The sequence below is a fragment of the Microchirus variegatus genome, assembly GCF_963457635.1.
Source record: "Microchirus variegatus genome assembly, chromosome: 12".
Taxonomy (NCBI): domain Eukaryota; kingdom Metazoa; phylum Chordata; class Actinopteri; order Pleuronectiformes; family Soleidae; genus Microchirus; species Microchirus variegatus.
Window position 1 is genome coordinate 17,392,341 of NC_139813.1, and position 12,141 is coordinate 17,404,481.

General features: G+C 41.1%; 1 protein-coding gene across 1 annotated transcript in view; it reads left to right on the plus strand.

Moving 5' to 3' along the window:
* The window catches only part of nhsl1b (NHS-like 1b), a gene marked incomplete at both ends in the record, with an annotated part of 104,529 nt that overhangs the window by 76,811 nt on the left and 15,577 nt on the right, over positions 1 to 12,141 (plus strand). Inside the window, 2 exons of the mRNA XM_083899109.1 lie at positions 7,538 to 7,690; positions 12,006 to 12,136. Of these exons, the coding sequence (XP_083755235.1) occupies positions 7,538 to 7,690; positions 12,006 to 12,136 (284 nt within the window). The remainder of the gene's footprint in view (positions 1 to 7,537; positions 7,691 to 12,005; positions 12,137 to 12,141) is intronic.

Consider the following 12,141-nt stretch of genomic DNA (forward strand, 5'->3'; position numbering starts at 1 on the left):
CGCAACGCACCGGTGTGGCTGACAGTCACAACACCTAGCTACGCTAATGCTAATCGAAAATGAAAACATTTGCGCTGTGCCTAATGAGGTAGCACAGTGTTCGTATTATGTTAGCCCTACGCTAATGCTAATCGTAGCCTCGATAGCTTACCTTTGAAAACAGGTTTCGCCAAGTTAGCTGCAAAATAGTAGCATGCTAATGCAAAAATAAACATGTGATCGCGTATTGGTGAATGGACACCGACTTCATCACCATGTTCTGCGGTGAACCGTGTGAAAATGTCTCACCCACCGTGAGGACGGCCTCTTCACTCCCACCTCCCTGCTCTAGACAGCACAGCTGCTGCTGATGAGCCTCTGCCTGCCTGGTGCAGCGTGATAAATCAGGGATGCACACCATCGGGCCATGCTATCCAAAGTCTTAGGGCGATCTGACTAACGGTCAGCGAGATACGCCCGTCACAGACAGACAGATAGACGCAACTTGCTTTATAGATAGATTGATTATAGATGATGTGTTATTGACAGAATATTTAAGACTGATGACTAGTAGTGACACTAATTAATCTATATTAATGCACAAAAATCCTGCCTTTGAAAAGCTGCAGTTGCACAACCTCGATGATGGCGCACCAGCTCCCTCTCTCTCTCCTCTTCACTCGTCACTGATAGATTATTCATGTCCTTACTCTACATCTCAGAGAGAAGACCAAAGCGATCAGATTCCCTCTGACCCCTGACGCTCATCTTTCATTCACAGAGATGTAAAGATAAAAAAGAAGGTGGGGCTCGAGCATGTTGCTCTACATGCTATGAATTATAGATCTTCATTCACAGAAAAGATGAAGGTTGTAGATGTGTTCATGTATTCATTTTCCCATGCCAATAGTCCGTGTGCAAATTATTAGTTAGTGTTTATGATTTTATACATATTAAAGGGCAAAAATGTGTTGCTAACCTCCTCACATTTTCCGTCTTAGGAGTGGAGAATCAAGGTGAAGGCTGAAATCAATACAAGCAATGTCTAAATGAAGGGGAGAAGATGAGAAAGAGGGAGAGATCAGGTCGAATTGATGGTTTTAAAGGCTCGGCTTTGGCTTAGCTCTCTCCTCTCATGTCCAGTTAGGAAAATAAAAGCTGAGATGTGTCATGAAAAGAGGGACAGACGTGTGCATAGATGCAGGATTTGACTAGTTTTGGGAACTTGAAAAGATATAATGTGGTAGCATGAGAAATAAAAAGGCACATTTGGGGAACATTTTGAGGGGGGGAAAAAACCCTAGGAAGGTGAGTGGTGACATTCAAATGAGGTGTGAATATGGAAAGGAGAACACGAAAATGAAGTCACGTCAGTTTCTCTCCTATTCAAATAACGAGTTGTTAATTATCCCCATTTTTTTTCCTTCTCTATCTGTCATCACCTTCTCTCAATGACACGCCGCTGATTGTTTCACATGACGGGATAATTGCATGTCTTGCCACAGGGCTCCATACTAATGAACGTGTGCTATAATTTTATCTTTCTGCACAGAAAACCTCACACACACGCAAACCCATTTACAATCGTTTGATCAAACTGCTATCAGTTATTAACGTATGTTATTTGTCAATTGCTAGTTCATTTTTTTTATGCATCCTTGTAACGTGAAGGATTATATAATTAACATAATAATCTGGGTTTTGACCACTAACATAATAATCCCTGCTATTTTCAGCGATAATAAAACTTCCTCTGAGATCTGAGCGTCCATATGCTGCTGCCTGAAGAATGAACAGATGTAATATAGATGTTGTTTGGACTCGGGGTTCACTCTGAGCCTCCATCCTTCAGTGAATAAGCAGGAGGATATAAGGATGTATGAGTGAATGGACAGTCGAGTTAGCCTTAATCCTCGAGGTGGCCTACATATGAAGCCCTCCTTCAGCGGATTGAGTTGTTGAACTGTCCGTCAAACCGTGTGTGTGTGTGTGTGTGTGTGTGTGTGTGTGTGTGTGTGTGTGCACACATTTGTTGACACCGTCCTGAAAACAATAGGCTCTTTAATGAGTGATGCTTCTTGGACTCTTGCCTGCATAAATTATACTGATGTTAGACGCGTGCCAAACTGTACGATACAAGCCAGAGACTGAGGTTTATTTATTTTTTTAAAGTTGGACACGTGCCTGTCTTTACTGCCAATTAGACCGGCCAATATTCGTGTTTTTTTTGTTTTTGTTTTTTTTAATACTTTTTTTTTATAATTAATGTAAGATAAATATGAGGTTATTCTTGATGGGTTATAAAAAGCTGAAATAAGCTGTAATAAATCTTGGTTACTAGTTTACAAGTCGTACAAACACACGTTTTATGCACAATGCATGACTATGATTTTGTCATTTGCTGAATCAATGTTGAAGAAAACTATATCTTAAATATCTTAGAGAGAAATCTTGTAAAAATAACAACCCTTCATGGCTTCACCTGCTGTCCTAAATCACTGGTTTGAACATTGTTGAACTTGACATCTGGTATTCACGGTTTAAAGCACATGTGTTAAACCATGTGACTGCTCAACTTACACTGAAAACTTTACATTTACAGCAGCACAGAACATTTAGTGTAGTGTAAATTACCAGAATCAAAGCGGCGCTGACAAATTCATAGGAGGGGAGGAAGGGAAGGGACGGAGGGAGGGAGGAGGGGGGTGAATCCTTTTTAAACTACAAATTCAAGGATCATTTGCAATCCCATTCAAGCTGTTGCTGTGCCCCCCCCACACACACACATACACTCCCACCAACCCGTTACCGCACCACACCCCAACCCCCCCCCCCCTTGCTCCTCCACCACAATTTGGGCTGAAAAGAACTGCGACCGCAAGGGAGGGGCGACCCTGCACTTACGTGTGTGCTTCTGCGTTTGATAACTTGGACAATGGGAGGATTGTATGGGCTCTATATTCATGTGGCACAGACACAGACACAGCAGGCTGGGAATAAACATTGAGATTAAATGAAAATAATACAGATTAAGCAAAGATGTTGAGATGGAGGAGTTGTAGAAAATGTTGTAAAATGTGAATGAAAGTGTTTCAGTACACTTAAAACGATGCAAATATAGACCGCAAAAATGTGTTTCTTGTGCATCCTCCTGAAAAAAACTTTTTTTCTAATAATGTACAAGATTATTATTATAATTAGATGCATCTACAGTTACATCATAGGAAGCATCAGCCGATCGGATTTAAAAAAGTAAGCAAGGTGGGGGAATAATGGAAATACATTTTAATAACGGAGTGAACCTGTTAGTTGTAATAACACAGATTTAACTATGGGCTATATTCTGAGTCCTGCTGAGCAAAAAAGAAAGGGAGTGTACACACAGAAAGAGAGAGAATGAGTGATGATGAGAAGTAAAGGGAGAGGCAGCCAGAACTCCTTGGTAACCAAAGCACAGAGGGACAGAGGGGCCGATACTACACCCCTCCCACTGTGTGTGTGTGTGTGTGTGTGTGTCTGAGGACTGGCTGGACTGCCTGAGGGAGGAGTGGTGGTGGTGGTGGATGGTGTGTGTGTGTGTGTGTTTACAGAGACAGATAGGAGTAGAGACTCACTGTGAGCGTGGCTGACGCTCACACACACTCGTAGAGTGAGAGAGAGAAATGTGAGCGGAGAAGATTCGCTGCCATCCATCCTCTCCCATCTTATTCCCCTGGATTTATCTTTTTTTTTTTTAAAGGGCACTTCTTCTTTTTCAAGTGCAGGACACACACACACACACACAGTGAAGGGGGAATAATGGTGTTTATCGGGACCTCGTTAAAATCTGTGATTAAATACTTCAAAAGGAAGGGTAAGGTGCTTTTACTTGTGTTTCCATCCATGCGGGTCATTAATGTGTGTACTTTCTAAATGAACTGCAGTTTGTTTGAATTCCACTCTTTCTCACATGGATATCACTGGGTCTGTATTTTCATACAGCTTTTTCATTTGTTCATCAGCATCATTAAGGCTTTTTGTCACTGCTACAAATTCGCCCCAATCATTTGCCTTAATTGTTTTTAAATAACTTCATTACTACTAATGTTTTAACCTCCACTGCTGCCTCTGCTCAGCCCAAACACAGCCCTCTGCTGCACCCTGTTACCAGGTAACCACTGGGCCAAGACTTCACAAAGTGGACAACTATTAGCATTTAATGACCCGACAACAGGCAGCTGGGATCGCTTTTTAAAATCGTGGCCGTTTTATGTGTATGGCGTAAAAAAGATTGAGCTGACTCAAAACTCCGTATTAAAGATACCGTGACGATTATGGCGAGGAGGTTTCGATGAGGCTGCGTCGTAATCAGAGTTTGTTTGGCAAACCCCCGGATTGATGATGGGAAGCCGCTTGTGCAAATTATAATCTCAGGTGTATTTATAGCCTCTGTGTATGTGAGTGTGTGTTGAAGTCGAGGCTGAGTTGAGGTAGTTAATGGTTAGCTCAGCAGTTTTCTCACTCCGTATCTTGCCATCGTGCACATGTCTACACTTTGCTCCTGAGTCAAGGACCTTGGCACTTGACTTGAAATGCTGTGGTTTTATTTTTGCAGGAGAATCCAAACAGAGCATTGGTCACCTTCAGTGAGTTTTCTGTAAAGGTCCAAGTCACCATGTGATCAAAGGGAACTGACATTATAGAATAGAGTAGTATAGATGTACTTTATTAATTGCAAACTGGGAAATTAGAGTGCTGTATGTACATAACGTTAGAATAATAAGTCTTATAACAAGGCACTAGCACTTTACCACAGGTAGAAAACATTTTGTACATGATCAACACAGCTATATTTTCTTCTTTAAACTTAATTGCACCAATGTTACACTCGTGACATCTTAAATTTCCATGTGGGCCATACCTGACCAATGTAGTGTCTGTATATGAATAAAATATGTCATTAAAACCCCCAAAAACGACCCTAAACTGAGGCCATGCTGACCCCGGTGACACATAGAAGGATGTGAAGTGGAATGAATATATAAGTTCATAATCAATATCAGTTGCATGGAGCCAGTTCTGGATTAACATGGATGCTGTCAATACAATTTGATCACAGTTATTGATCATGACAGCTAATCCTGTGTTTGTGTGTGTGTGTGTGTGTGCAGAAGCTGTTTCCTGGGGATTACTGTACGTAACTCTTTGCGTCGTTGGCTGTGATGCAGCTTGTAGGTTGTGTTGTGTCCGTCCATCAGAAGTTTTCAGAAGCCTGTTTGCCCTCGCTCTGTGTTTGTCAGAGAGCTGATGGTCAATGGACCGAGGGATTAGTGGACTTCAGAAAGACTTTCGCGCCACAGTCCAGTGTGTCTCTCTCCGTGTGTGTGTATTTGTTACCTCTTGAGGACCTTGAGGCATAAACACTGACCATTGAGACCCGAAACCTGGCCCCAGTGAGACACAACCTAGTTTCTGAAGAACGTTTAGAGCTAATATTCTAATTCAAGGTTAAGTTTGGGGTCCAAATGAATGGAAGTCATCGCGAGTCCTGAGAAGGATAGCTGCGCAGACCCGTGTGTGTGCGCGTGTGCGATGAGAGGCTAGGGGGCATTGTGGCACTGAAAGGCCTGATGTGAAGGCCAATGCAGAGAGAGACAATACCAGCTTTGTGTTCACAGTCCCCATGTCCTTGGTCTGCCTATAGCCTGACTGAGGTCTATTCAGGCACCAAAATCAAAAACGGTGGGTGGGGGAGGGTTACCTGTGTGAGTGTGGGGGGATGGAAGAAGAACATTTCAAATGGAAAAGCAAGTTTATTTAAGAGGTGGCTGTGTCATGGTGAACGGTGTGTTTAAATGTTAATGTTGAGGACATTTAAACCTGCTAAACTGATTCCTGTCCAAACTCCATACCTCTATATTGTATTTCAACTACCTCTGTTGCCTTTGGTGATGTGCCCTGTCTATTATGGTTTTTGATACATGGCTGTGCATGCATTAAAAGTGAATGGGGAAGTTAAAGAAATAGTAGTTTGTTAGAAGGAGACTGGTGACGGTGGAAGAAAAAAGAAAAACCTCAAATGTTTTTTGGCCAAAAGAGTGAGAGGGAACATAAATATATGCAGTTTTCCTTCTCTGCTGGAGGAGCAATTAACGTCTGCCCCGTTCTTCAATGAGCTGTGGAGTCAAAACATGTAGGTGGTATTATTTACTTGCAGCTGGGTGTGGTACGCTGAACTGTTCCCCCCATAAATCTAGCCAGAAAACTATGTTTAACCTTGCTGTAGTCATAAGGATGCAGAATCACAGACATGTAAAAATGGAGTTTATAGCCAGTCGGTCAGTTAACTGTCTCACACTTTCACCCCAGACTCATACATAGTCGTAGGCCCCCACCCTGTACCTATACCTCTAACTTATTTGGTCCCCCCCCACACACACAATCGTCATGCATGCTACTGTGGCTCATTAGCACCTGTGAAAAACCCCTCCAACAAAAACAGGTCCACCCCCCCAAGCCTTTTATTCATGACCCATCCCCTTTCTCCTGGTCCTACCAGACTTCTGCTTCTGTCCCAGTCAGATGGACATGTAGTGTTTGGCCAGGACAAGGACACAGTTGATCGAGGTCCTGACCAACATTTAGCTTTTTAAATGGAAGTAATACTCCATCCACAGTCACCGACTTTAGATTGGATACGCTCGCTCGGTAAGATTTAATCTTGTGTTGTGTGTTTCTGTTACTGGTATTATTGTAAGGAGTAGACTCATTTCATTTGTTTTAATGCAATAGTAAAGCATATATGAGAATTCATCCCAATTTATCATCAATCTAACCTGAAGTGTGGATGCAGTAATTAGGCAAATGGATTTTCTGTTTTGTAGGCATTGTTTTAACATGGCAAATTGTTTTTTGTTGTGTTCTATGTTGAGCTTGAATGGTGTAAATATCTGGGTTATTGAATACAGTGCATATAGGAAGCTTATACAATGGTGAAGAGATGTTTTTTGTCAGCAGAGTTTGTCAATATGCGTAAGAGTTTTATTTGAGTGAAGAATGAGACTCAGTTTTGTAAGAGTTCATACTCTTTACCCATTGGTCAGTGTTTACCTCCAAGTTGGTCCTTTGCCTCTGAAGGTGTGTGTGGCCTAGTTCTTGTGCAATGTCGCAGATTAGTGTCACATTGCTGGTGTGGCGGCTGACGCCTTGGTACAAAGCACTTCACCATCCTCCCGCTTCCTCTCCCTCAACAAATATAAACAAACAAACTCTTTTCTGTTGCCAGTTCGACTGGTTTAATGCTGCGTTCTATTTACCTCGAAGGTTGGAATTGGTGTATTTTGTATTGAAGTAGCGTAGTGACAGTTACAAATCAAACAGAACTATGTGTACGACTGATGTACCGTGAAACAAATACAAGCAAAGCAGTGTTTGTATTGTGGCAGACATTGGGGACGTGAGGTTGGTCCAAGTTACAAATCCGAGGATTGCCCTTGGAAATTCCAAATACTGTAGAAGTTGAATGATGAAAAACATCCTTGAGCTCCTAAACTAACCATAACCTGCTGTGTCTCTCCAGCTGTGTCCAACCTTGACGAGGAGAGCAAGTGGACGGTTCACTACACAGCGCCGTGGCATCAGCAGGAGAATGTCTTTCTGCCAGGCAGCAGGCCGCCCTGCGTAGAAGACCTCCACCGCCAGGCCAAAGTTAACCTCAAGACTGCGCTACGAGGTAAGGCTCGATCTGTTTGGACCACTAATCTAATTTTAACTAGATCCAGGCTGACCACAGAAGATGTCAGTCATTTATATTGTTGTAGGTTCATAAGATTATTTATCTGTCTGATGCTTGAACATTGGTTCGCCACATGTTGACAGTTCGGAATTGTAATTTCTTGATTATATCATGGTTTGCACAACACAGAAAAACAGTCGATGTGTTGTGAGGAAGTATCTGCCAAAATGCAATGTGTTTTTTTTTTATTTAACCAGGTTTTTCCCATTGAAATCAAAGATCTCTTTTACAACTTGGCCAAGAGGGCAGCGGCATAATTACATTAAAAACAACAGACAACAGACAAAATGAACGACATTAACACTTGCATAAAACACAGAAAAGGGTTGACTGCAACAATTTCACCAGAGCTTTGAACTCATTTCACGTAACAAGAGCTTGACGTTCAGATTGTAATTTGTTCCATGTAAAAGGTGCCAAAAACCTAAATGCTTTCCAGTTCAGTTTGTGCTTTGGGGACGAGAAATTGTAAAAACATTCATAGATCAAAGATTGTGACTTTCATGTTTCCTTGGTAATAGATAAGACAAACAGGAAGGAGTGATACCCGGAATGGGGCATCAGGCACACAAAGACGTCCAGTATATGACAGTGTCATCAGTAAAAAAAAGAGTTTGGAATATTCTAAGATTATTTATGTAAATAGTGAATAATAATGGGCCCAGCACAGAACCTTGAGGGACGCCACTTGCAACACCCCCAAGGAAGAGCACTGTGTTTGTCAAGGCAAACACGTTTGTTAATTTTAAGTCCTGGCATTAAGGTGAAGACCTGCGTAAACTGTTTATACAAGCTTGTAATTTGTGTTTGGTAAACGACAAAACAGTGTGAGGTCATCTTCTTCCTGTGTGTCTCTCACAGTTGGACACTTAAGATCGTCCTGCCTTGTTGTCAAACAAACACAGGATGACTCAAGTCACAACAGAGTGACAACATTTTAATATTACTAACAACTTTCCCAGAGCTGGAAGAAGGAATCGTAGTAAATACTGGCACTGGGGAAATTTTTCTTCCAACCATGTCTCAGATAAAGATGTGTGTGTGTGAACATAAGTGGTGTGTTGTAGTAATAGGCTTGTTGTTTACAGGCTGGGGTGGCCTTGTGTGTCGGCAGATAAAACAACACAGAGATAAAGGGAGACAGGGAGATAAATGAGGAGGAGGCGAATGTAACCGGATAGTTTCGGTGTGTAATCGCTGCTCATTACTTCCTGAAATATTGATGTTTCTCGGTGCACAAACACCACCTGAGAGGTGGGGGTCAATGCAGCCACTGGCTTCACCACGCAGCCCCGGGGGGTCCTAACTGAAAACCAACAGGTGTTCAATGGGAGCACCTGTCCTGACAGTTAAAAGTTCAGATGTTTTAGCTTTTAAATTCTTCCTCCACCCCCGCAAGGGTAATTGAGAGTGGAGATGACACACTTAGTTACAGCCCAGTCTCTGGGGAAATTTATTTAGTACTTTAACAGTTACTGACCATTATTTGTCTTCATGAGGTAACACTTTAGTAGTAGGGTACTAATTTGTAAATATTATATTATGGCAATATCATGTTATTTCAGGCTGTTTTCATGGTTATTTTTAGACATATCAGGTAGAGCTGCAACTAACGATTATTTTCATAATTGATTAATCTGTCGATTATTTTCTCTATTAATCGCTTGGTTCATAAAATGTTAATAAATGTTAAAAAAAACGTTGATCAGTGTTTGTCAAACCTGGAAATGACAAAGTTCTCAAATGTCTTGTTTGGTCCACAAACCAAAATGATTCAGTTTGAATGATTTCTTTGTTATGTGTAGTGAAGAAACAAAGAAAATATTCACATATTCACAATAATTGAATTGAATCGAAGTAACAGTATGGTAATAGTAGGTCAAAAATTTGTTACTACTTTATTATGGTAATATCATGTTATTTCCAAAAGCATAATAGCGTGGTAATGAGAATTACTAAAGGCTACATTCCCATGAATCAAAATGGATAATTTCCATATTATAAAGTTGAAATTCATCCTCCTGTATGTACTTCACACATTTTCCATTGTTATTACCAAACTATCATCACTGATACCTGTAGAAGTAAGTGTTACCCTAAATGGTTATAATAATTTACATATTTGTATTACTTTTGACAAGATATTCTGTAATTCAGAAAAACAACAAAAAGTCACTCATTTCCATGACACCAGCGTGACCACAGTAAGGTACACGCTGCTTTGAAAAAGTCAATAACCACCAGTCAGATGGCAACGCGCATCCTCTATTTGTCCCCCCCCCCCAAACTCTCGTGTCAACGTGTCACCGGGTCAAAATACAGCTGGGAAGTTTTACTCAACAGTCGAAAGAAAAGATTATTTCCCGAGCAAGGTGTGTTAGTTAAATCAGTGACGTCGTTCATGTGTAATAAATGACACAGAAGAAATCATAGATAAGTTAGGCATTAATTGAAGGTGTGGTGATTGGTACACCAGTACAACAAGTTCATAGGTTCACTGATTAATAATAGTGTGCCCATAAGGTTTAATCTTTCACTTATATGAATGCATTACTTTTGTATATAGTAGTGTTTTTTTCTTCCTGCTTACAGCACGTGCCCCTTTTTTTTTCAGTTCTGACAAGCAGCTCTCAGCTCATCACAGGTTTTCTTTAGTTTTTTTGTTAAATCATGTAGCACCACTTCCTGTCATCACGGCCTTATTATTATCATCACCATGCGTTCTAAAAGTCCCTCTTCCACATGGCTGCCACATCAGTCTGTGTAGTTACAGTAGCGTGTGTTTGTCAGGTCCGTAAGGATCTATTAGGTGACAGGATTAAACATGCACCGCTGTGTCTCTCCATAGAGATCGGGCTGTAATTAGCCGTGCCAGGTTTAAAGTGACGTGCACGTGTAATATAAAAGTTATTTTTCCACTCACTGAATGTCGAGTCAATAGTTGGTACAGACCTAAAGTCTTTAAATGTTTGGTAACACTTTAGATTAGGGAACACATATTCACCATTAACTAGGTGCTTACTAACATGCATATAAGTTGCATACGAGCCCTTTATCAGTAAATATTAAGCATGTATTAACACCATATGTAGGAAAAATCTTAATTCATTCAAACTGAATCATTTTGGTTTGTGGACAAAACAAGACGTTCGAGAACATCATTTCCAGGTTTGACAAACACTGATCAACGTTTTTTAACATTTTCTGACATTTTATGGACCAAACGATTCATCACAAAAATAATCGTTAGTTGCAGCTCTACAAGGTAGAAGACAACAGATTAACAAACTAATATTGATACACAACTAAATCTCTTTATCTCGCACACATTCAAGACACAGAAAATGACTGCTGTTGTGTTTTAGTCGAGGCTTTGAAAGTGTAATATGCTAAACCTAAATCAGACGCAGGATGAATTATTCCATATCTGGGGAGGAGACGAGACAGGATGAGCTAAATACCCTCTAAGAGAAGGAGGGGTGATGGAAGAGGAGGAGGAGAGAGGGGGGACACTTCTGCCATCTGTGTGTGACAGACTGAAACTGATACCCCCTCCTCACATTTCACACACACACACACACACACACGTACGTTCATATATACACTCACACACACACACAGAGATGCGCATCACAACCACAACATGGCAGGTGGTGACGTGAGGAGGTGGGAGCAGAAGTTGGCAGCGTTCACCAGGGACATCACTGACATGACACACACACACATATAGAACGATACACTGTGAAGAGTAGTACACACACACAGCTGTGTCTTATAAATATTTCACACATCATTTTGTACAGTGTCATTATTAGCTTCATTATTCTGAATATTTTATGCACAAACTCCCTTGGGATGAACGTAGCAAGTGTTTATTTTTTTACTGTATTAGTGTGTGTGATTAATTCACTTTTTGTTGATGTTGTGAAGAATCTAATTTAAGATTTAAAGGTGCATTATGTAATAAATCTAAAGCAACTGGCCGTAAAATCCTCCTAATATGTCACAGAGACTCAGGAATAATGTTCATATAACAAACTGTACTTGTTTTGAAATGTTTTGGAATGTGGCCCCACCTACCGCCATCTACCAATCCTGTCATTGCATTCAGTAGAGTCTCAGCTGCCGAGCAACCACGGGTTGCCAGTTACGTCTGTAACGTATTTTGAATTTGAGTGTAGTAACCGTTTTTGGCCACATTCTTACATATGGCGCCTTTAATTTAATAGTTTCATTTGCTCTCTGTCTCTAGATTGTGACAAGCTGAGGAAAGATGGTTTCAGGAGCTCTCAGTACTACTCTCAGGGTCCGACCTTTTCCGACCCGCACCAGTCTACGAGCAGCCTGCAGGACGACGAGGAGGAGGACGAAAATGACAAGAAGGTATT